The sequence below is a fragment of the Salvelinus fontinalis genome, chromosome 32 (genome assembly GCF_029448725.1).
Source record: "Salvelinus fontinalis isolate EN_2023a chromosome 32, ASM2944872v1, whole genome shotgun sequence".
In the NCBI taxonomy this organism is placed as follows: domain Eukaryota; kingdom Metazoa; phylum Chordata; class Actinopteri; order Salmoniformes; family Salmonidae; genus Salvelinus; species Salvelinus fontinalis.
The window spans coordinates 19076717-19102348 of NC_074696.1; the positions used below are offsets into that span (position 1 = coordinate 19076717).

The 25632-nt window shown below is 46.0% G+C and overlaps 1 protein-coding gene across 4 annotated transcripts in view; it reads left to right on the forward strand.

Moving 5' to 3' along the window:
• LOC129830836 (neurabin-1-like) overlaps positions 1-25632 on the forward strand; it is a 119620-nt gene that overhangs the window by 53322 nt on the left and 40666 nt on the right. For 2 of the 4 annotated variants that reach the window (XM_055893606.1, XM_055893608.1), the window contains exons 4-6: positions 1602-1722; positions 8812-8931; positions 14075-14210. In XM_055893606.1, the coding sequence (XP_055749581.1) occupies positions 1602-1722; positions 8812-8931; positions 14075-14210 (377 nt within the window). The remainder of the gene's footprint in view (positions 1-1601; positions 1723-8811; positions 8932-14074; positions 14211-25632) is intronic. The other 2 variants (XM_055893607.1, XM_055893609.1) reach the window with 1 other exon arrangement.

Here is a 25632-nt window from a genome sequence, read left to right on the forward strand (position 1 = left end):
TTGGCCCCAGTGATGTACTGGGCCGTACACACTACCCTCTGTAGTGCCTTGTGGTCGGAGGCAGAGCAGTTGCCATACCAGGCGGTGATGCAACCAGTCTGGATGCTCTCGATGTCACAGCTGTAGAACTTTTTGAGGATCCTGGAACCCAAGCTAAATCTTTTCAGTCTCCTGAGGGGGAATAGGCATTGTTGTGCCCTCTTCATGACTGTCTTGGTGTGTTTGGACCATGATAGTTTGTTGGTGATGTGGACACCAAGGAACTTGAAGCTCTCAACTTGCTCCACTACAGCCCAGTCGATGAAAATGGGGGTGTGCTCGGCCCTCCTTTTCCTGTAGTCCACAGTCATCTCCTTTGTCTTGATCACGTTGAGGTAGAGGTAGTTGTCCTGGCACCACACTTCCAGGTCTCTGACGACCTCCCTATAGGCTGTGTCATTGTTGTCGGTGATCAGGCACCGTTGTGTCGTCGGCAAACTTAATGATGGAGTAGGAGTCATGCTTGGCCACGCAGTCATCGAGTAACAGGGAGTACAGGAGGGGACTAAGCATGCACCCCTGAGGGGCCCCCGTGTTGAGGACTAGCGTGGCAGATGTGTGGTTGAAAATGTCAGTGAAGACACTTGCCAGTTGGTCACCGCATGCTCGGAGTACATGTCCTGGTAATCCATCTGTCCCTGCAGCCTTGTGAAGGTTGACCTGTTTAAAGGTCTTACCCACATCGGCTATGGTGAGCGTGATCACACAGTCGTCCGGAACAGCTTGTGCTCTCATGCATGCTTCAGTGTTGCTTGCCTCAAAGCGCACATGGAAGTCATTTAGCTCGTCTGGTAGCCTTGTGCACTGGGCAGCTCGCGGCTGGGCTTCCCTTTGTAGTCCGTAATAGTTTGCAAGCCCTGCAACATCTGACGAGCGTCAAAGCCGGTGAAGTAAGATTCAATCTTAGTCCTGTAGTTACACTTTGCCTGTTCAATGATTCGTCTGATGGCATAGTGGGAGTCCTGCTCCTTGTAAGCGGCAGCTCTACCCTTTAGCTCAGTGTGGATGTTGCCTGTAATCCATGTCTTCTGGTTGGGGTATGTACGCACGGTCACTGTGGGGACAACGTCATTGATGCAGTTATTGATGAAGCTGGGGACGGATGTGGTATACTTCTCAATGCCATCGGATGAGTCCCGGAACATAGTTCAGTCTATGCTAGCAATACAGTTCTGTAGCTTAGCATCCGTGTCATCTGACCACTTCCGCATTGAGCGAGTCACTGGTACTTCCTGCTTTAGCTTTAGCTTGTAAGCAGAAATCAGGAGGATAGAATTATGGTCAGATTTGCCAAATGGAGGGCGAGGGAGAGCTTTGTACATGTCTCTGTGTGTGGAGTAAAGCTGGTCTAGAGTTTTTATTCCTCTTTTTGCCCATGTAACATGCTGTTAGATGGATAGATATCTATCTATCCATCCATCCCTCGCCTCCTACCCACAGGCTGACATTAAGGATGGTATTGACTGAAACACACACACAGGGCATGCCCCCCCCCCCCTCTCTCTATGACACAAACACATACACACTTGCCATTGTATAACCCCTGTCTCCTCTCTGCCCAGATGATGATGGCCTTGGTATCAGTATCATAGGAATGGGAGTGGGTGCTGACGCCGGTCTGGAGAAACTTGGCATCTTCGTCAAGACTGTCATCGAGGGCGGGGCAGCTGAGAGAGATGACAGGTAAGAGCTCTCTGCTTCCTGAGAAGGTGCCAATTCAATCCCAGTACACACACACACATACACACATACACACACACACACACTAGTCCTCATGGCCCAGAGAGATTTAGCAGCAGGGGTCTGGGATTACAGTCAGGAGGGAGGCACGGCCTGAAATTTAAGCAACAGCTCTGGGATGTTATCACACTCTGCAGCTGCAGGAAACAGTGTGTGCGTGGGTGGGTGCGTGTGCACACATAATATAATATAACATAATATACTCTACGGGCATATCAAAGTTCCAGGGATCTCTGCTAGTGTTAAAGTTATGGCCTGTTTTATATAGAGAAATTGGGATAGTAGGCAATGTAACCAATCACAGTGCTCTTCTTACTTGTAACATTGCACATCCTGCAAGTCACCAGCAGAGGGCGACCATTTTGAATCCATTTTCACATTCACTGTGTTGGTGAGGCTTACAAACTGGATCATAACTCTAAAAGTAGCAGAGATCCCACTCTGGAACTTTCATATGCACATAAACTATATTATGTTCAACAATGTATATATTCTTTTAAAGCCAAATGTTTTTAGATTTTCAATTTTCATGTTTATATTTATTTATAAACTAATATAAAACTATTTAACAAAATCAAACTACTACTCATATTACAGAGCAAGCGGTAAAGCTTCATATGACACCAATGTTTGCTTTGTAGCACCTACAGAAACACTATGGAGTCTTAAAGGAGGACTGGGTAAGGCCAAAATGTCATAAATATGCCAACTTTTACCAATTATTTCTCAACTATGCTCTTAGATACACATGTCAAACATGTCCACAATCCTTCCTCCAAAGGACTATTCTATGGTTTACATTTTGTGAAAATCCCCCAAACCATGTTCTTTTTTTGTCTGGGTTTCGTGAGGAATCACTCAACACAGAGATCAGCTTTCATAGTCACACATGCACACATACACGGACGCATGCAGACACAGGGAGAGAGAGAAAACCCCTCTGCATCATCTTCCACTGAGCCTCTCAGTCCCACCCCGCACTTCGCTTAAATCTGAGGGTTAATCGGAACGTGGTCTTGGTGAGAGATTTAATGTGAGATAGAGAGGCCTGTGTGTGTGTGTGTGCCTGTGTGTGTGTTTGTCAAATCAAATCAATAAATCAAATCAAATTGTATTTGTCACGTACTTTGTAAACAACAGGTGTAGACTAACAGTGAAATGCTTACTTACGGGGCCCTTCCTAACAATGCAGAGAGAAATAACATGTAATAATAAAAGTAATAATGAGTAACGATAACTTGGCTATATACACGGGGTACCAGTACTGATTCAATGTGCTGGGGTATGAGGAAATGAGGTAGATATGTACATATAACTTGGAATAAATTGACTAGGCAACAGGATAGATAATAAACAGTAACAACAGCGTATGTGATGAGTCAAAAGGTTTATGCGAAAAGGGTCAATGCAGATAGTCCGGGTAACTATTTGGTGAACTATTTAACTATTTAACTTCTACCCCCAACTATGGCTTGGTGGTAGAAGCTGTTCAGGGTCCTGATTGTTCCAGACTTGGGGCATTGGTACCGCTTACCATGCGGTAGCAGAGAGAACAGTCTATGACTTGGGTGGCTGGCCAACGCCGGGTATAGTGGTCCTGGATGGCACTACCCTCTGTAGTGCCTTGTAGTCGGACGCCAAGCAGTTGTCATACCAAGCGGTGATACAGCCAGTCAAGATGTTCTCAATGGTGCAGCTGTATATCTTTTTGAGGATCTGAGGCCCCATGCCAAATCTTTTCAGCCTCCTAAGAGAAAGAGGCATTGCTGTGCCATCTTCATGACTGTGTCGGTGTGTGTGGAACATGATAGATCCTTAGTGATGTGGACACGAGGAACTTGAAGCTCTCGACCTGCTCCACTACAACCCGGTTGATGTGAATGGGGGCGTGCTCGGCCCTCTGTTTCCTGTAGTCCACGATCAGTTCCTTTGTCTTTCTGACTCTGAGGAAGATGTTGTTGTCCTGGCACCACACTGCCAGGACTCTGACCTCCCTATAGGCTGTCTCATCGTCATCGGTGATCAGGCCTACCACCATTGTGTCGTCAGCAAACTTAATGATGGTGTTGGAGTCGTGCGTGGCCACGCAATTGTGGGTGAACAGGGAGTACAGGAGGGGACTAAGCACGCACCCCTGAGGGGCCCCCATGCTGAGGGTCAGCGTGGCGGATGTCTTGTTGCCTACCCTCACCACCTGGGGACGGGCCGTCAGGAAATCCAGGATCCAGTTGCAGAGGGAGGTGTTCAGTCTCAGGATCCGTAGCTCAGTGATGCGCTTGGAGGGCACTATGGTGTTGAACGCTGAGCTGTAGTCAGTGAACAGCATTCTCACATTGGTGCTCCTCTTGTCCTGGTTGGAGAGGGCAGTGTTGAGTGCATTAGAGATTGCATCACCTGTGGATTTATTGGGGCGGTATGTAAATTGGAGTGGGTCCAGGGTGTCTGGGATGATGGTGTTGATGTGAGTCATGACCAGGCTTTTAAAGCATTTCATGGCTACAGATATGAGTGCTATGGGGCGATAGTCATTTTGACAGTTGACCTTGGCTTTCTTGGGCACAGGGACTATGGTGGTCTGCTTAAAACATGTAGGTATTACAGACTGGGTCAGGGAGAGGTTCAAAATATCAGTGAAGACACTTGCCAGCTGGTCAGTGCGTGCTCTGAGTACACACCCTGATAATCCGTCTGGCCCTGCGGGCTTGTGAATGTTAACCTGTTTAAAGGTCTTCCTCATACCGGCTGCAGAGAGCGTGATCACACAGTCATCCAGAACAGCTGGTGCTCTCATGCATGGTTCCGTGTTGCTTGCCTCGAAGCAAGCATAGAAGTCATTTAGCTTGTCTGGTAGGTGTGTGTGTGTGTGTGTGTGTGTGTGTGTGTGTGTGTGTGTGTGTGTGTGTGTGTGTGTGTGTGTGTGTGTGTGTGTGTGTGTGTGTGTGTGTGTGTGTGTGTGTGTGTGTGTGTGGTGTGTGTGTTGTGTGTGTGTGTGTTGTGTGTGTGTGTTGTGTGTGTGTGTTGTGTGTGTGTGTGTGTTGTGTGTGTGTGTGTTGTGTGTGTGTGTGTGTCTCTCTCTCTCTCTCTCTCTCTCTCTCTCTCTCTCTCTCTCTCTCTCTCTCTCTCTCTCTCTCTCTCTCTCTCTCTCTCTCTCTCTCTCTCTCTCTCTCTCTCTCTCTCTCTCTCTCTCTCTCTCTCAGAATTCTTCGGCTTACAGAGGTCTGTCTGGGGAGCCAATGCCGGGGCCAGAGTCAGGATCAATTCCATTTAAATTCAGAAAAGTAAACTGAGATTATGACTGAATTGAAATGGAATTGACCCCGTCCGTGCTTTGATGATTACTGTTGTCCTAGCTAAAGCTAAACAAAAAAAGGGAATATGAAGAAGTGGAAATCTTCACCTTCACACACAACTAAATTGACACTTATGAAAGAAAAGCTATGAAAGAAAAGCCCTTAAAAGTGTCATGCAACCAGTCAATGTCACGTGAAGTGGTTGACAGTGTTGCAATGCCGATGGTTAGTCTGTCTGTCTGAAGTGGTTTGCATTCAGTCTGGCTGTCCCGACACCATACAGTATGTCAGTAATCATATCTGTGTTTGTCCACCATCATGACAGGCTGAGTTGTGGATGTGATGCTACAGTAATTCAGACTGTAAACTGCTGTTAGGTCAGACAGTGTTAGGTTTGACACGTTTTAAGTGTACGTTTAAATTCTCAGAATAGCTTGGACATCCACTGTATTGATGCTTTGTTACATGGGTATTATAATGTTATTGCGACCATAGAAGATCTATGAATAGAAAAGTGGGACTTAGGGAAAAACATGCCCTGGACTTTCACGCTAATGTTATCTAAATGAATTATTATATTTGAATTGTTAAATCAAAATGGAATTTTAAAATAGGCAGCCTACTCATTATTGTTTTGTTAAAGAACTGTCACCACAACAGCCTTGTCACAGGCTGTGTCTGTGTCCCAAATGGCACCGTGTTCTCTATGGGCCCTGGTCAAATGTAGTGCACTAAATAGGGAATAGGGTGCCATTTGGGGATGCAAACATTCTGATAACCTTGTTTCCTCTGTTGACCAAATTGGTGTTGGCTCACAAGCCCTGGGTGCTAGCATGAAGCGACAGCTACACATCCTGTCATGTCCAAGCTAACCCCACAGTTTGAATGTAATGCTTTCTGTCTGTTTGGCAATAGTGCTGCTCCACTCTTGTAATGGAGAACGGTTGCCTCAAGACATGTCTAGCTGTACTGTATTCAGTAGTTTGATAATTAGCTATTGCACCATTTTGCACCGCTGAACACTCAGCTCACATCATGTGATAATACTTTCAAAAGCAGATTATGAAATCTTACTTCGATTAGATATTTTCTAAGCATCCCTTACTCAACATTTACTTTTTTTTATCACTCTGCAAAGCACCACATCAGTGCATAGTCTACTACTGCACAGTGGATCATTGTATATATGTATATACACTACCGTTCAAAAGTTTGGGGTCACTTAGAAATGTCCTTGTTTTTGAAAGAAAAGCAAATTTTTTTGTTCATTGAAATAATATCAAATTGATCAAAAATACAGTATAAACATTGTTAATGTTTTAAATGACTATTATATCTGGAAACGGCAGATTTTTTTATGGAATATCTACATAGGCGTACAGAGGCCCATTATCAGCAATCATCATTCCTGTGTTCCAATGGCACGTTGTGTTAGCTAATCCAAGTTTATCATTTTAAAAGGCAAATTGATCATTAGAAAACCCTTTTGCAATTATGTTAGCACAGCTGAAAACTGTTATTCTGATTAAAGAAGCAATAAAACTGGCCTTTAGACTAGTTGAGTGTCTGGAGCATCAGCATTTGTACATTCGATTACAGGATCAAAATGGCCAGAAGTTTCTTCTGAAACTTGTCAGTCTATTTTTGTTCTGAGAAATGAAGGCTATTCCATGTGAGAAATTGCCAAGAAACTGAAGATCTCGTACAATGCTATGTACTACTCCCTTCACAGAACAGCACAAACTGTCTCTAACCACGATAGAAAGAGGAGTGGGGGGCCCGGGTGCACAACTGAGCAAGAGGACAAGTACATTAGAGTGTCTTTTGACCCATTCCCCCTGACAGAGCTGGTGTAACTGAGTCAGGTTTGTCGGCCTCCTTGCTCGCACACACTTTTTCAGTTCTGCCCACAAATTGTCTATAGGAATGAGGTCAGGGCTTTGTGATGGCCACTCCAATACCTTGACTTTGTTGTCCTTAAGCCATTTTGCCACAACTTTGGAAGTATGCTTGGGGCCATTTGCGACTAAGCTTTAACATCCTGACTGTTGTCTTGAGATGTTGCTTCAATATATCCACATAATTTTCCTCCCTCATGATGCCATCTATTTTGTAAAGTGCACCAGTCCCTCCTGCAGCCAAGCACCCCCACAACATGATGCTACCACCCCCGTGCTTCATGGTTGGGATGGTGTTCTTCTGCTTGCAAGCCTCCCCCTTTTTCCTCCAAACATAACAATGGTCATTATGGCCAAACAGTTCTATTTTTGTTTCATCAGACCAGAGGACATTTCTCCAAAAAGTACGATCTTTGTCCCCATGTGCAGTTGCAAACCGTAGTCTGGCTTTTTTATGGCGGTTTTGGAGCAGTGGCTTCTTCCTTGCTGAGTGGCCTTTCAGGTTATGTCGATATAGTACTCGTTTTACTGTGGATATAGATAATTTTGTTCCTGTTGTCTCCAGCATCTTCACAAGGTCCTTTGTTGTTGTTCTGGGATTGATTTGCACTTTTCGCACCAAAGTACGTTCATCTCTAGGAGACAGAACGCGTCTCCTTCCTGAGTGGTATGATGGCTGCGTGGTCCCATGGTGTTTATTACTTGCGTACTATTGTTTGTACAGATGAAGGTGGTACCTTCGGGCATTTGGAAATTGCTCCCAATGATGAACAAGACTTGTGGAGGTCTACAATTTCTTTTCTGAGGTCTTGGATGATTTTTTTTGATTTTACAATGACGTCAAGCAAAGAGGCACTGAGTTTGAAGGTAGGCCTTGAAATACATTCACAGGTACACCTCCAATTGACTCAAATTATGTCAAATAGCCTATCAGAAACTTCTAAAGCCATTACATCATTTTCTGGAATTTTCCAAGCTGTTTAAAGGGACAGTCAACTTAGTGTATGTAAACTTCTGACCCACTGGAATTGTGATACAGTGATTTATAAGTGAAATAATCTGTCTGTAAACAAATTGATGGAAAAATGACTTGTGTTATGCACAAAGTAGATGTCCTAACTGTAACAATCTTCGTCCTCGTCTGATGAGGAATAGGAAAGATCGGACCAAACTGCAGCGTGGTACGTGTCCATGTTAAATTTATTACAACTGAACACTGAATACAAAATAACAAAAGTGAAACATGAAAATCGAAACAGTCCTATCAGGTGACACAACACAAAACAGGAAACAACTACCCACAAACACAGGTGGGAACAGGCTACCTAAGTATGGTTCTCAATCAGAGACAACAATTGACAGCTGCTTCTGATTGGGAACCATACCTGGCCAAACACATAGAAATACAACACACAGAACAAAACATAGAATGAAAAACATGGAATGCCCACCCCAACTCACGCCTTGACCGAACCAAAATAGAGACATTAAAAAGGAACTAAGGTCAGGACGTGACACTAACCGACTTGCCAAAACTATAATTTGTTAACAAGACATTTGTGGAGTGGTTGAAAAACTAGTTTTAATGACTCCAACCTAAGTGTATGTAAACTTCCCACTTCAACTGTATATAATTACTTTTAGTTTGTTTTCAAATACATTTTTCTTTCATTGAACATAACAGATAGAGAGAGAATGACAAGTAGTTGGCCTGATTCAAACCTATACCGCAGACATGTGTACCAGAGGCTACGGCTTTACCACTAGACCAGCCAAGCCAGAGCTCAGTAGATCCTACAGTAACCTTTATCTCTAACCTTTGTGTGACCTTTCTGTGACCTCAGTGTGTTGTGTCGTAGGATCAAGGTGAACGACCAGATCGTGGAGGTGGACGGCACCAGTCTGGTGGGGGTGACCCAGAGCTTCGCTGCCTCCGTCCTGAGGAACACCCAGGGAGTGGTTAGGTAAGATCAACTGCCACATCCGTAACATTTTATTTTCATTTATTTATACAGATGAGTCCACGGCACCATAAGTGGCATGGGCATCAGCCATGGTCTGTTTAGTTAAAACAGCATTTTTAGTGGGATAACTCAATGTGTACTGCTACACTTTATATAGTAGTCTGACAGATAGTCAACATTTCTGCACATGAGAAATAATGCATGGGTCGTCCTTTTGCGTGGTTTAGTTATTTTAAGTAGAGATTGTGTACCGATATTAAATTTTAAAAGCCTCTTCTATTAAATGAAGTGCCCTTTAATACAGACCACATGGAGAAATCAATAAATCAGATTTTTAATATGAATAAAAGCTTGCTAAAGTGTCTTTAAACTTAACCCAATTTACTGTTAATGTTTTCAAACTGCAGACCACCAAAACTGCTACACAAACACAGAACATAGCTTGCATGTGAAAACTGTTTTGGCAGACCCCCATTCGTGCATTCATTAGCATAATATTAATAGCGTGGAAATGTATCATTGTAAGAGAGTAGCAGTGGACAGCAGGCCTCCACTCTACAGAGCAGAACAGTCAATATAGGAGCACATCATGGAAGAGACACAGACATGGTCAGAGGAGAAGCCATATCTACTTACTGGTGTGATTGGTGCTCAGGGGATGAGGGCTGGAGAGGAAGGACATGTCAAACTTTATTGCAGCATATTGTTCCCATGAACACATGGCTGTTTGATGAGCAAATATTGATTGAAGTATGGACTGCAGTAGCAAAGATATTTGGCTGGCTATAAGAGAAAGTGATATTAAACACTGCCATTTCTCTTCTCTTCTGCTCTGTCCTCTTCTCTCCTATCCTCTCCTCTCTATCGCTCCTTTTTCATTCACTTTCTTCTTCCTCCTGTCCAGTAAATCCCTCTCTCTCTCTCTCTCTATCCTCCCTGGGTTTGATCGCCCTGTGCCCCAGATTCGCCATTTCAACTAAATTTAACCCTGACGTACGACGTCATCCAGGTCTCTGAAACCACACAAGTGCAAGTTCACTGGTCACCCAGCATAAGGCTAAAAAAATAAAGTGTATCTTTGTCACCAAATTTACAGTTGAAGTCGGAAGTTTACATACACCTTAGCCAAATACATTTAAACTCAGTTTTTTTTACAATTCCTGACATTTAATCCTAGTAAAAATTCCCTGTCTTAGGTCAGTTATGATCACCACTTTATTTTAAGAATGTGAAATGTCAGAATAATAGTAGAGAGAATTATTATTATTATTATTTCACATTCCCAGTGGGTCAGAAGTTTACATACACTCAATTAGTATTTGGTAGCATTGCCTTTAAATTGTTTAACTTGGGTCAAACATTTCAGGTAGCCTCCACAAGCTTCCTACAATAAGTTGGGTGAATTTTGTCCCATTCCTCCTGACAGAGCTGGTGTAACTGAGTAAGGTTTGTAGGCCTCCTTGCTCGCACACCCTTTTTCAGTTCTGCCCACAAATTGTCTATAGGATTGAGGTTAGGGCTTTGTGATGGCCACTCCAATACCTTGACTTTGTTGTCCTTAAGGCATTTTGCCACAAATTTGGAAGTATGCTTGGGATCATTGTCAATTTGGAAGACCCATTTGCGACCAAGCTTTAACTTCCTGACTGATGTCTTGAGATGTTGCTTCAATACAACCACATCATTTTCCTGCCTCATGATGCCATTTCTTTTATGAAGTGTACCAGTCCCTCCTGCATCAAAGCATCCCCACAACATGATGCTGCCACCCCTGTGCTTCACAGTTGGGATGGTGTTCTTCGGCTTGCAAGCCTCCCCCTTTTTCCTCCAAACATAACAATGGTCATTATGGCCAAACAGTTCAATTTTTGATTCGTCAGACCAGAGGACATTTCTCCAAAAAGTACGATCTTTGTCCCCATGTGCAGCTGCAAAGTAGATGTCCTAACCGACTTGCCAAAACTATAGTTTGATATCAAGAAATTTGTGGAGTGGTTGAAAACAAGTTTTAATGACTCCAACCTAAGTGTATGTAAACTTCCGACTTCAACTGTATAAACCAGATATTAAAATACAGCACAATCAAACAACATCCCACGTGGTTGACTGAGTGAGGGCATATCTGTTGTGAGGCAAAGTAATGCGGACATCCCTGACATCCCTAACCCCAGTGCCCTGTGCGTCCCAAATGGCACCTTATTCCCTATATAGTGCACTACCTTTGATCAGAGCCCTATGGGCCCTTGTCAAAGAAGTACATTATATAACAGGGTTTCCCAAACTCGGTCATCGGCAACCACAGGGATGCACGTTTTCATTTTTTGCCCTAGCTCTACACAGCTGATTAAAATATTAAACTAATCATCAAGCTTTGATCATTTGAATCAGCTGTGTAGTGTTAGGGGTAAAAACTAAACGTGCACCCGAGGACCGAGTTTGGGAAACGCTGCTATATAGGGAAGGGAATAGGGTGCCATTTGGGACTCAGACCCTGTCTGTCAACATACTGTAGCAGCTCCTAATGGACAAGACATGTCGGTATTATGGCTGTTGTTCCCAGAAGCAGGGTAGACCCCCCCCCCCCCCCCTGCATGTTGCTTTACCGGGAAAGAGGAAACTGTTTCCAGGTCAGCTGCTAGATGAAGAGATGGAAGAGCGCGCTCCTTGATTCTGATTTCTCTCAGTTGTTGATTCAGATGTAGATCAAAGTTAACTCTGGAATGTAGCCAGCCTAGCTCTGTAATTTGCATGCCCACTCCGGATGATTGGAGACACAGTCAAATATGCTCTCCCACTGAGATAGAGGGATCCATCTTGGAGTAAACGAGAGAGAAACCAGAGAAATATGTGTTTTTACCTCCTATATATTTTATTGTATATATTTTTTATTGAACCTTTATTTAACTAGGCAAGTCAGTTAAGAACAAATTATTATTTACAAAGACGGCCCACCCCATAATTGTATGCTGGGTGGTAGAGAGGGAACATGGGGGAAGAGAGCCTGCCCCTCTCTTTCTTTCTCTCTCTCTCTCTCTCTCTCTCTCTCTCTCTCTCTCTCTCTCTCTCTCTCTCTCTCTCTCTCTCTCTCTCTCTCTCTCTCTCTCTCTCTCTCTCTCTCTCTCTCTCTCTCTCTCTCTCTCCCTCTCTCCCTCTCTCCCTCTCTCCCTCTCTCCCTCTCTCCCTCTCTCTCTCCCTCTCTATCTCTCTGTCCATTTCTCTCTCTCTCTTTGTTTCTCTCTCTCTCTTTGTTTCTCTCTCTCTGTTTCACCCTTTATCAAATTCAAATGACTTTATTGGCGTGGAAAGTCTTACCACATACATTATCAAAGGAAACATATATTGTAGACCCATGATGACGCAGATAGATATTCATAGGAAAAATAATACTACTCAATGAGTAACAATTAACAGGACACTACAATTTAAAAAAAATATATATATATTTCACCTTTATTTTACCAGGTAGGCCAGTTGAGAACAAGTTCTCATTTACAACTGCGACCTGGCCAAGATAAAGCAAAGCAGTGCGACAAAAACAACAACACAGAGTAACACATGGGATAAACAAATGTACAGTCAGTAACACAATAGAAAAATCTGTATACAGTTTGTGCAAATGAAGTAAGGAGGTAAGGCAATAAATAGGCAATAAATAAGCCATAGTGGCGAAGTAATTACAATTTAGCAATTAACACTGGAGTGATTGATGTGCAGATGAGGATGTGCAAGTAGAAATACTTTTGTGCAAAAGTACAGAAAAAACTAAACCAAATATAGGATGAGGTAGTTGGTTGGGTTATTTACAGATGGGCTGTGTACAGCTGCAGCGATCGATAAGCTGCTCTGACAGCCGATGCTTAAAGTTAGTGAGGGAGATATAAGTCTCCAACTTCAGTGATTTTTACAATTCGTTCCAGTCATTGGCAGCAGAGAACTGGAAGGAAAGGCGGCCAAAGGAGGTGTTGGCTTTGGGGATTTCCAGTGAAATATACCTGCTGGAGCGCGTGCTACGGTTGGGTGTTGTTATCGTGACCAGTGAGCTGAGATAAGGCAGAGCTTTACCTAGCAAAGCCGTATAGATGACCTGGAGCCAGAGGGTTTGGCGACGAATATGTAGTGAGGACCAGCCAACAAGAGCATACAGGTCGCAGTGGTGGGTAGTACATGGGGCTTTGGTGACAAAACGGATGGCACTGTAATAGACTACATCCAATTTGCTGAGTAGAGTGTTGGAGGCTATTTTGTAAATGACATCGCCAAAGTCAAGGATCGGTAGGATAGTCAGATTTACGAGGGTATGTTTGGCAGCTTGAGTGAAGGAGGCTTTGTTGCGAACTAGGAAGCCGATTATAGTTTTAATTTCAGATTGGAGACGCTTAATAAGACATGAATGAAGTCCGTTATTGTAAATAACAATTTGTTCTTAACTGACTTGCCTAGTTAAATAAAGGTTAAATAAATAAAATAAATGAAATAGACAATAATGAAATAGTGAGAAAGACACAGGTAGAAATTGTATTGTTCTGGTTGTTCGTTCTCTCTATCTATCTCTCTCCCTCTCTCTCTCCTCCTTTCTTTCTCTCTCTCTCTCCCTCTCCATCTCTCCCTTTCTTTCTCTCTCTCCCTCTGTCTCTCCCTCTCTGTCTCCCTCTCTCTCTCTCCGTCTATCAACATGGAACTCCTTGGCTCTGTATAGTAGGGTGTGAGAGAACGGCTGGTACAGCTGTAGCCCAGAGTCTGTGCCTGTGCCAGTGCCCGATATGCACATTCCAACCTGGACGGCTGTATGCCATTGTCACGTTATTGTGTTAGTGCTGAAAACCCTATCCCCCTCCCTCTCCCCCCTACACTCCCCTATAATCAGATCCTGCTATTGAGTCCCTGTGAAACGCACAGACTGCCTGTTACAGCCTCAATCACACAAACAAATAAACATACATAGTGGAAAAGGGCACCTTTTCTAGTCCACAAATTAAAAGTTCTGTCATGTTTTAGTTCAGCTGAAAATGTCTCAGGAAAAAGTATATTGAAGTGAAGCCCTAATTCATCATTGAACCAACATGCACAGTGGTTCAAAGTGTATTGTAAAGTCACCACTTGAGTGAAATGCAACTGATTGGCTGTGTTGCTGTCCGTTTTCCAGGTTTGTGATTGGTCGAGAGCGTCCGGGCCAGGTGAGCGAGGTGGCTGCTCTGATCCAACAGACTCTGGAGCAGGAGAGGAGACAGAGAGAGTTGCTGGAGCAGCAGTATGCCCAGTATGATGCTGATGACGATGAGGTGGGTAGCCTACTGCCCCGCTGTCTCACCCTCCTACTGATACACCTGTTAGTGTGGCCAATCAAATCCTATACAGTTTTATTAACTCATTCATAGGAGCTAGGAACCTACAACAATGTCTAACTTACTGACCCATGAGTACACTCCTCTACTTATCAGGTATTCACAAAGCATCTCAGAGTGCCTTTTTGATTATAATGAATATACAGTATATGGACAGGGGGGACCTGATCCTAGATCAGCCAGTAGCGGCGCATGGGTAAAATCACTGGGGAAGTCAAGCCAGAAAAAAAAGCCATATTGCAACCAATGTGTTGTGATAATTGCGTTGTTTTCTCTATAACCTGTTAGTTCTTATGCCTTGTGACCATAATATATAGGCCAAAGGTCAAGACAATAAGAAGACACAGTGGCAAAATAAATTCAGCCACACCTTTGTTTCATCACAAAACCGGAGAGCAACATCTGTTCGGTGAAGTCCACAAAGCATTTAGCATGTAACAAGCAGTTACATGACCTACAGCATGGTCAAGCAAGTTACCATTTCGAACATTTTCGGACTACGAAACAACTATTGATTTAAACCATGGAGAGTTACCGCAAGTCACAAAGAAAACAGGAGCTGCCTCCACTATTCCAGCACCATTTCAAATTCAACATTTCAACATCATCTAATCACCTCTGCTTAGTCTAATACAGTGACAACTAAAAGATACAAAAAACTATTTAGTCCAATCAACGTAAGCTAAATATCATGTGGCTGGCCATAGTTCTGATTTCTCTGTGTGTGTGTGTGTGCCGCGTGCGTGCGTGTGTGCGTGCGTATGTGTGCCTATGCGTGCGTAAGTAGAAAAAACATGTTGACTCACCCTACTTGTAGAGAAATACCAATGCCATCCTCCTCTCTTTCATGTTACCGAAACGGTCTATGAGTAGTTTGTCTTTGTCCTAGTTTTTGTTGCTCTCTAGCCTAACTTCCTTTCATGGGCAATGATTAGCCAGCTAGTTAACATTAGCCTACTACATATAGCTTCCATCCTCTCAGGCCAGAGGCATAATGTATGAATTCATGGTCGGATCAGAATCGCCGTTATAATCATTGTACGGAAAATTAAGTAAAACAAGTCTAAATCCAAATATCCGTCCATGCCTAATTTAGGAAAGGGACAATTTTAGCTAGCTAGCCACCGGAGGACAACAACACAACGCGATGCAGCAATTCAAGTTTTTTCAGTCAAATGACATTTGGCTTGATGTAAAGTGATTGGTGTGAAGCCATATCCAAACTGGCTTGACACTTTTTTTGTTGGTGCGTCAGGACCATTCACAGTTGAGCTTACTCAGTTTAGCTCAATGCTGATTGGCTATTATTCTTTCTTTTTTTTTTTATCAAGGAAGTACAATTGCTCGCTGGCTTCCCTTGCATTCAATTATACGTGCGGCAGCAATATCATCCTCTTTTTGGCCAGACAGCATCAGATAAATGGATTACACATACAGAGACACAGGGGCGCTGTTTCGCTCACTCAGATGCTTTCTCCAGTCAGATACATTCAGCCTCTTGTGAATTGAAGGAAAATTATGAAACACAGAGAAACGAAAGATACGTTTTTTTTATTTTTTTTATTTTATTGGTACCTTTTTGGGGGAAGCCTGGCTTCCCCTGGCATCCATGAGTACACGACACTGAGATCAGCACTCCTACTCTGAGAAGCTTTATACATACGGCCCCAGATCTGTTTCACCATACTAACGACAGACCTGTGTGGTCACACTGCACTCCAATCTTCTACAACAGGTCAATCTTGGTCATGAGTTGTGGTTGTGGTAGTCATTATGTCATGTCAAATCAGGCGTTGCTAAACATAGTTCAAGAATAATGTGGCTGTTCACTTAAAAAAAAGCCTCTAGGGCTGTTTTCCTGTGTTTGAGGGACTGCCAACATGTTTTCCTCCCTGTGTTTGTTCTAGCACACACTAAAGCCCATTACCATACACTCATCATTAGTGGGTCAGGAGGCTGGAGGACAATAAAGCCACCATTTCCATAATGGTAGCGCGTTGCCATGGCAGCGAGGCTGAGGGTCTATATTTAAGCCCCATTTAGAGGCGGAGGTGGGAGACGCCGGGTTAATCACCATGTGTCTAAGTGGAGTGATGCACATCCTATAGGCTCTGGTCTGGTGATATATGTATGAAATATGTATGGTAATATACTGTATATGTCTGATGTATGTATGGTAATATATTGTATATGTATGATATATGATATATGTTCCGGCGCCGACAGAGATGGCCGCCTCGCTTCGCGTTCCTAGGAATCTATCTAGTATTTTGTTTTTGTATGTGTTATTTCTTACACTGGTACCCCAGGTAATCTTAGGTTTTATTACATACAGTCGGGAGGAACTACTGAATATAAGAGCAACGTCAACTCACCATCATAACGACCAGGAATAGGACTTTCCCGAAGCGAATCCTGTGTTTTGCATTCCACCCAGGACAGTGGATCTGATCCCAGCCGGCGAACCTAAACAACGTCGCCGTAAAAGGGGCAAACGAAGCGGTCTTCTGGTCAGGCTCCGGTGACTGGCACATCGCGCACCACTCCCTAGCATACTACTCGCCAATGTCCAGTCTCTTGACAACAAGGTTGATGAAATCCGAGCAAGGGTTGCCTTCCAGTCGATTATAATCACAGCCGTATATATTCCCCCCCCCCCCCCCAAGCAGACACATCGATGGCCCTGAACGAACTTTATCTGACCCTATGTAAACTGGAAACCACATATCCTGAGGCTGCATTCATTGTAGCTGGGGATTTTAACAAGGCTAATCTAACAAGGCTAATGTTCCGCATTGCGTCCAACAACAACATTGACGAATACGCTGATTCGGTGAGCGAGTTCATTAGAAAGGGCATCTGCGATGTCGTACCCACAGCAACTATAAAAACATTCCCAAACCAGAAACCGTGGATTGATGGCAGCATTCACGCGAAACTGAAAGCGCGAACCACTGCTTTTAACCAGGGCAAGGTGACCGGAAACATGACCGAATACAAACAGTGTAGCTATTCCCTACACAAGGCAATCAAACAAGCTAAGCGTCAGTATAGAGACAAAGTAGAGTTGCAATTCAACGGCTCAGACCCAAGAGGTATGTGGCAGGGTCTACAGTCAATCACGGATTACAAAAAGAAAACCAGCCCCGTCACGGACCAGGATGTCTTGCTCCCAGACAGACTTAATAACTTCTTTGCTCGCTTTGAGGATAATACAGTGCCACTTATACGGCCCGCTACCAAAACCTGCGAACTCTCCTTCACTGCAGCCGACGTGAGTAAAACATTTAAACATGTTAAGCCACGCAAGGCTGCAGGCCCAGACGGGAGACCCAGCCGCGCCCTCAGAGCATGCGCAGACCAGCTGGCTGGTGTGTTTACGGACATATTCAATCAATCCTTATCCCAGTCTGCTGTTCCCACATGCTTCAAGAGGGCCACCATTGTTCCTGTTCCCAAGAAAGCTAAGGTAACTGAGCTAAACGACTACCGCCCCGTAGCATTCACTTCCGTCATCATGAAGTGCTTTGCGAGACTAGTCAAGGACCATATCACCTCCACCCTACCTGACACCCTATACCCAATCCAATTTGCTTACCGCCCTAATAGGTCCACAGACGACGCAATCGCAACCACACTGCACACTGCCCTAACCCATCTGGACAAGAGGAATACCTACAGTGGGGAGAACAAGTATTTGAGACACTGCCGATTTTGCAGGTTTTCCTACTTACAAAGCATGTAGAGGTCTGTAATTTTTATCAAACAGGTGCAGTTAATACAGGTAATGAGTGGAGAACAGGAGGGCTTCTTAAAGAAAAACTAATAGGCCTGTGAGAGACGGAATTCTTACTGGTTGGTAGGTGATCAAATACTTATGTCATGCAATAAAATGCAAATTAATTACTTAAAAATCATACAATGTGATTTTCTGGATTTTTGTTTTAGATTCCGTCTCTCACAGTTGAAGTGTACCTATGATAAAAATTACAGACCTCTACATGCTTTGCAAGTAGGAAAACCTGCAAAATCGGCAGTGTTTCAAATACTTGTTCTCCCCACTGTATGTGAGAATGCTGTTCATCGACTACAGCTCAGCATTTAACACCATAGTACCCTCCAAACTCGTCATCAAGCTCGAGACTCTGGGTCTCGACCCCACCCTGTGCAACTGGGTACTGGACTTCCTGACGGGCCGCCCCCAGGTGGTGAGGGAAGGTAACAACATCTCCACCCCGCTGATCCTCAACACTGGGGCTCCACAAGGGTGCGTTCTGAGCCCTCTCCTGTACTCCCTGTTCACCCACGACTGCGTGGCCATGCACGCCTCCAACTCAATCATCAAGTTTGCGGACGACACTACAGTGGTAGGCGTGATTACCAACAACGACGAGACGTCCTACAGCGAAGAAGGTGAGGGCCCTCGGAGGGTGGTGTCAGGAAAATAACCTCACACTCAACGTCAACAAAACAAAGGAGATGATTGTGGACTTCAGGAAACAGCAGAGGGAGCACCCCCCCTATCCACATCGACGGGACAGTAGTGGAGAGGGTAGTACGTTTTAAGTTCCTCGGCGTACACATCACGGACAAACTGAATTGGTCCACCCACACAGCGTTGTGAAGAAGGCGCAGCAGCTGAAGAACGCAGCGTTGTGAAGAAGGCTCAGGAGGCTGAAGAAATTCGGCTTGTCACCAAAAGCACTCACAAACTTCTACAGATGCACAATCGAGAGCATCCTGTTGGGCTGTATCACCGCCTGGTACGGCAACTGCTCCACCCACAACCGTAAGGCTCTCCAGAGGGTAGTGAGGTCTGCACAACGCATCACTGGGGGCAAACTACCTGCCCTCCAGGACACCTACACCACCCGATGTCACAGGAAGGCCATAAAGATCATCAAGGACAACAACCACCCGAGCCACTGCCTGTTCACCCCGCTATCATCCAGAAGGCGAGGTCAGTACAGGTGCATCAAAGCAGGGACCGAGAGACTGAACAACAGCTTCTATCTCAAGGCCATCAGACTGTTAAACAGCCACCACTAACATTGAGTGGCTGCTGCCAACATACTGACTCAACACCAGCTCACTTTAATAATGGAAATTGATGGGGAATTGATCAAAAATGTATCACTAGCCACTTTAAACAATGCCACTTAATATAATGTATATGTATATACTGTCCTCTATATCATCTACTGAATCTTGCCATCTTTATGTAATACATGTATCCCTAGCCACTTTAAACTATGCCACTTTTATGTTTACATACCCTACATTACTCATCTCATATGTATATACTGTACTCGATACTATCTACTGCATCTTGCCTATGCCGTTCTGTACCATCACTTATTCATATATCTTTATGTACATATTCTTTATCCTTTTACACTTGTGTGTATAAGGTAGTAGTTGTGGAACTGTTAGGTTAGATTACTCGTTGGTTATTACTGCATTGTCAGAACTAGAAGCACAAGCATTTCGCTACACTCGCATTTACATCTGCTAAACATGTGTATGTGACAAATAACATTTTATTTGATTTGATTTGATATACTGTGTATGTGTTACAATTTCTACCGAAGTCGGTTCCTCTCCTTGTTCGGGCGGTGTTCGGCGGTCGACGTCACCGGTCTTCTAGCCATCGCCGATCCATTTTTCATTTTTTTTGTCTTGTTTTCCCACTCACCTGGTTTTCATTCCCTCATTACGTGTTGTGTATTGCACCCTCTGTTCCCCCCATGTCTTTGTGTGGTATTGTTTGTTGTAAGTGCTTGTACACATTGTTGTCTGGTGCGCGACGGGTTTTGTACCCATTCTTTATTATTCTGGATGCCGGTGGTTATATATATATATATATATATATTAAACCGCTCCGGTTATTACCCAGCTCTGCTCTCCTGCGTCTGACTTCGCTGCCACCAGTTGCGCACCCCTTACAGAATACCACACCCGAATATGGAGTCGAGGAGCGCGTCCAGGAACACACAGCGATGCTCCACCATCTCGGCGCCGCCATGGACCGCATCGTCCAAGCTATGGACCGCTGGGAGAGACGGAGAGTTTCTTCAGCACCTCCACCAGCACAACAGGGGCTTCCACTACTCGCTCCCCCTGCTTCCGGTTCCAATGGGATTCGCCTCACCCTCCCCGGGGAGTACGATGGGACGGCTGCACGCTGCCAGGGATTTCTGCTGCCGTTGGAGTTATACCTGGCTCCTTCGGGCCGTGAAAGAGTGTCCGCCGTCGTCTCATGCCTCTCTGGGAAAGCCCTGGAGTGGGCCAACGCAATGTGCGTGGAAGGAGATGCGGTGCTGGACCACTTTGAGGAGTTCACCCGTCGTTTCCGGAAAGTCTTCGAACACCCGCCCGAGGGTAGAGTGGCGGGTGAACGTCTTTTCCACCAGCGGCAGGGGACGAGGAGCACACAGGAGTTCGCTTGGATTTTCGGACCCTGGCCTTCGAAGTGGGCTGGAACGACAGGGCCCTGATCGACCACTATCGCTGCAGTTGGCCGAGGACTTCCGTCGAGAGTTGGCCTGCAGGGACACCACCCTCACCTTCGACCAGCTGGTAGACCTGTCCATTCGGCTGGATAACCTGCTGGCTACCCGCGGCACCACCGCTCCGATGCACACTGCCGGTCGGTGCCGGGTTGGTTCCTCTGGGAGTGCAGGGCACTCTGGCGTCACCCCAGGTGAGCCGGCACCATTCTCACCCAGAGCCCTCTGTTGCACACATGTTTTTTGTTTGTTACTTTTCCCCACATTCCCAGTATAAGGCACTCGTCGATTCAGGCGCGGCTGGGAATTTTATTGACAAATCATTTGCCCATAGTTTAGGGATCCCCATCGTTCCTGTGGCTATGCCCTTCCCAGTTCACGCCTTAGATAGTCGACCATTAGGGTGAGGGCTGATTAGGGAGGCCACGGTGACGCAGGGGGGTCACACGGAGAACACGGAGAGAATCAGTCTCTTTCTCATTGACTCTCCTGCGTTTCCCGTGGTGCTAGGCCTACCCTGGTTAGCTTGTCATGACCCCACTGTTTCATGGCAACGGAGGGCTCTCACGGGGTGGTCGCGAGAGTGCTCGGGGAGGTGTTTAGGGGTTTGCGTAGGTGCTACTACGGTGGAAAGTCCAGACCAGGTCTCCACCGTGCGCATTCCCCCCAAATATGCCGATTTGGCTCTCACCTTCTCCAAAAAGTAGGCGACTCAATTACCACCCCATCGACGGGGGGATTGTGCGATAAATCTCCTGGTAGATGCCGCACTTCCCAGGAGTCACGTGTATCCCCTGTCACAGGCTGAGACGGTGGCTATGGAAACATACAGTGGGGCAAAAAAGTATTTAGTCAGCCACCAATTGTGCAAGTTCTCCCACTTAAAAATATGAGAGAGGCCTGTAATTTTCATCATAGGTACACTTCAACTATGACAGACAAAATGAGAAAAAAAATCATGAAAATCACATTGTAGGATTTTTTATGAATTTATTTGCAAATTATGGTGGAAAATAAGTATTTGGTCACCTACAAACAAGCAAGATTTCTGGCTCTCACAGACCTGTAACTTCTTGTTTAAGAGGCTCCTCTGTCCTCCACTCGTTACCTGTATTAATGGCACCTGTTTGAACTTGTTATCAGTATAAAAGACACCTGTCCAAAACCTCAAACAGTCACACTCCAAACTCCACTATGGCCAAGACCAAAGAGCTGTCAAAGGACACCAGAAACAAAATTGTAGACCTGCACCAGGCTGGGAAGACTGAATCTGCAATAGGTAAGCAGCTTGGTTTGAAGAAATCAACTGTGGGAGCAATTATTAGGAAATGGAAGACATACAAGACCACTGATAATCTCCCTCGATCTGGGGCTCCACGCAAGATCTCACCCCGTGGGGTCAAAATGATCACAAGAACGGTGAGCAAAAATCCCAGAACCACACGGGGGGACCTAGTGAATGACCTGCAGAGAGCTGGGACCAAAGTAACAAAGCCTACCATCAGTAACACACTACGTCGCCAGGGACTCAAATCTTGCAGTGCCAGACGTGTCCCCCTGCTTAAGCCAGTACATGTCCAGGCCCGTCTGAAGTTTGCTAGAGAGCGTTTGGATGATCCAGAAGAAGATTGGGAGAATGTCATATGGTCAGATGAAACCAAAATAGAACTTTTTGGTAAAAACTCAACTCGTCGTGTTTGGAGGACAAAGAATGCTGAGTTGCATCCAAAGAACACCATACCTACTGTGAAGCATGGGGTTGGAAACATCATGCTTTGGGTCTGTTTTTCTGCAAAGGGACCAGGACGACTGATCTGTGTAAAGGAAAGAATGAATGGGGCCATGTATTGTGAGATTTTGAGTGAAAACCTCCTTCCATCAGCAAGGGCATTGAAGATGAAACGTGGCTGGGTCTTTCAGCATGACAATGATCCCAAACACACCGCCCGGGCAACGAAGGAGTGGCTTCGTAAGAAGCATTTCAAGGTCCTGGAGTGGCCTAGCCAGTCTCCAGATCTCAACCCCATAGAAAATCTTTGGAGGGAGTTGAAAGTTCGTGTTGACCAGCAACAGCCCCAAAACATCACTGCTCTAGAGGAGATCTGCATGGAGGAATGGGCCAAAATACCAGCAACAGTGTGTGAAAACCTTGTGAAGACTTACAGAAAACATTTGACCTCTGTCATTGCCAACAAAGGGTATATAACAAAGTATTGAGAGAAACTTTTGTTATTGACCAAATACTTATTTTCCACCATAATTTGCAAATAAATTCATTAAAAATCCTACAATGTGATTTTCTGGATTTTCTTTTCTCACTTTGTCTGTCATAGTTGAAGTGTACCTATGATGAAAATTACAGGCCTCTCATCTTTTTAAGTGGGAGAACTTGCACAATTGGTGGCTGACTAAATACTTTTTTGCCCCACTGTATGTCTCCGAATCCCTGCGTCAGAGGTACATTCAGTCCTCCACTCCTCGAGTTTATTTTTTGTGAAGAAGAAGGAGGGAGGTCTGCGCCCGTGTATTGACTATCAAGGCCTAAATCAGAAAACTGGAGGTACAGTTACCCGCTACCTCTTATCGCCACGGCGATTGAGTCAATGCACGGAACGCGCTTCTTCACCAAACTTGATCTCAGGAGTGCTTACAACCTGGTGCACATCGGGGAGGGAGACGAGTGGAAGACGGAGTTCAGTACGACCTCAGGGCATTATGAGTACCTCGTCATGCCGTACGGTTGATGAATCCTCCATCAGTCTTCCAAGCCTTTGTAGACGTAGATTTTCAGGGACCTGCACGGCCAGGGTGTAGTGGTGTATATTGATGACATTCTGATATACTCCGCTACACGCGCCGAGCATGTGTCCCTGGTGCGCAAGGTGCTTGGTCGACTGTTGGAGCATGACCTGTACGCCAAGGCTGAGAAATGCCTGTTCTTCCAACAGTCCGTCTCCTTCCTAGGGTACCGCATCACTTGAGGTGGAGATGGTGAGTGACCGCATCTCAGCCGTACGTAATTGGCCAACTCCCACCACGGTAAAGGAGGTGCAGCGGTTTCTAGGGTTTGCCAACTACTACCGGAGGTTTATCCGGGGTTTTGGTCAGGTAGCGGCTCCCATTACCTCACTGCTGAAGGAGGGACTGGTACGTTTGCAGTGGTCGGCTGAGACGGACAGGGCTTTTGGTCACCTGAGGGCTCTGTTTACCTCGGCTCCCGTGCTGGCCCATCCGGATCGCTCTTTGGCATTCATAGTGGAGGTGGACGCGTCCGAGGCTGGGATAGGAGCCGTGCTCTCTTAGTGCTCGGGTACGCCACCGAAGCTCCGCCCCTGTTCCTTCTTCTTGAGGAAGCTCAGCCCGGCGGAGCGAAACTATGACGTGGGGGACCGGGAGCTGTTGGCTGTCGTCAAGGCTTTGAAGGCATGGAGACATTGGCTTGAAGGGGCTAAACACCCTTTTCTCATCTGGACTGACCACCGCAATCTGGAGTACATCCGGGCGGCGAGGAGATTAAACCCTCGCCAGGCAAGGTGGGCCATGTTTTTCACCCATTTTGTTTTCACCCTTTCTTACAGACCAGGTTCCCAGAACGTGAAGGCAGATGCACTGTCCCGGCTGTATGACACTGAGGAGCGGCCCATGGATCCCACCCCCATACTCCTGGCCTCCTGCCTGGTGGCACAGGTAGTGTGGGAGATGGACGCGGACGTTGAGCAGGCGCTACGTGCAGAGCCCACTCCCCTCCAGTGTCCCGCTGGGCGTCTGTATGTTCCGTCAGCTGTCCGTGACCGGCTGATCTATTGGGCCCACACGTCACCCTCCTCTGGTCACCCAGGCATCGGTTGGACGGTGCGCTGTCTGAGTGGGAAGTACTGGTGGCCCACTTTGGCTAAGGACGTGAGGGTGTATGTTGCCTCCTGCTCGGTGTGCGCCCAGTGTAAGGCTCCTAGGCACCTGCCCAGAGGTAAGTTACACCCCTTACCCATTCCACAAAGGCCTTGGTCGCACCTGTCGGTGGATTTCCTTACCCATCTACCTCCCTCACAGGGTAACACCACGATCCTGGTCGTTGTGGACCATTTTTCTAAGTCCTGCCGTCTCCTCCCGCTGCCCGGTCTCCCTACGGCCCTACAGACTGCGGAGGCCTTGTTTACACACGTCTTCCGGCACTACGAGGTGCCTGAGAACATAGTGTCTGATCGGGGTTCCCAGTTCACTTCGAGGGTCTGGAGGGCGTTCATGGAACGTCTGGGGGTCTCGATCAGCCTTACCTCGGGTTTTCACCCCGAGAGTAACGGGCAGGTGGAGAGAGTTAACCAGGATGTGGGAAGGTTTCTGAGGTCTTATTGCCAGGACCGGCCGGGGGAGTGGGCAGCGTTCGTGCCCTGGGTAGAGATGGCCCAGAACTCGCTCCGCCACTCCTCCACTAACCTCTCCCCCTTCCAGTGCGTACTGGGGTATCAGCCGGTTCTGGCTCCTTGGCATCAGAGTCAAACCGAGCCTCCTGCTGTGGACGACTGGTTCCAGTGCGTGGAGGAAACATGGGACGCCGCCCATGTTCACCTTCAGCTCGTCGTGCTTCGCCAGAAAGCCGGCGCAGACCGTCACCGCAGTGAGGCCCCGGTGTTCGCACCGGGCTCTCGACCCGAAACCTGCCCCTCCGCCTACCCTGCCGGAAGCTGGGTCCGCGGTTTGTGGGGCCATTTAAAGTCCTGAGGAGACTGAACGAGGTGAGTTACAGGTTACAGCTTCCCCCCGATTACCATATTAAACCCTCGTTCCATGTGTCTCTCCTCAGGCCGGTGGTGGCTGGCCCACTCCAGGAGTCTGAGGTGCGGGAGGTTCCG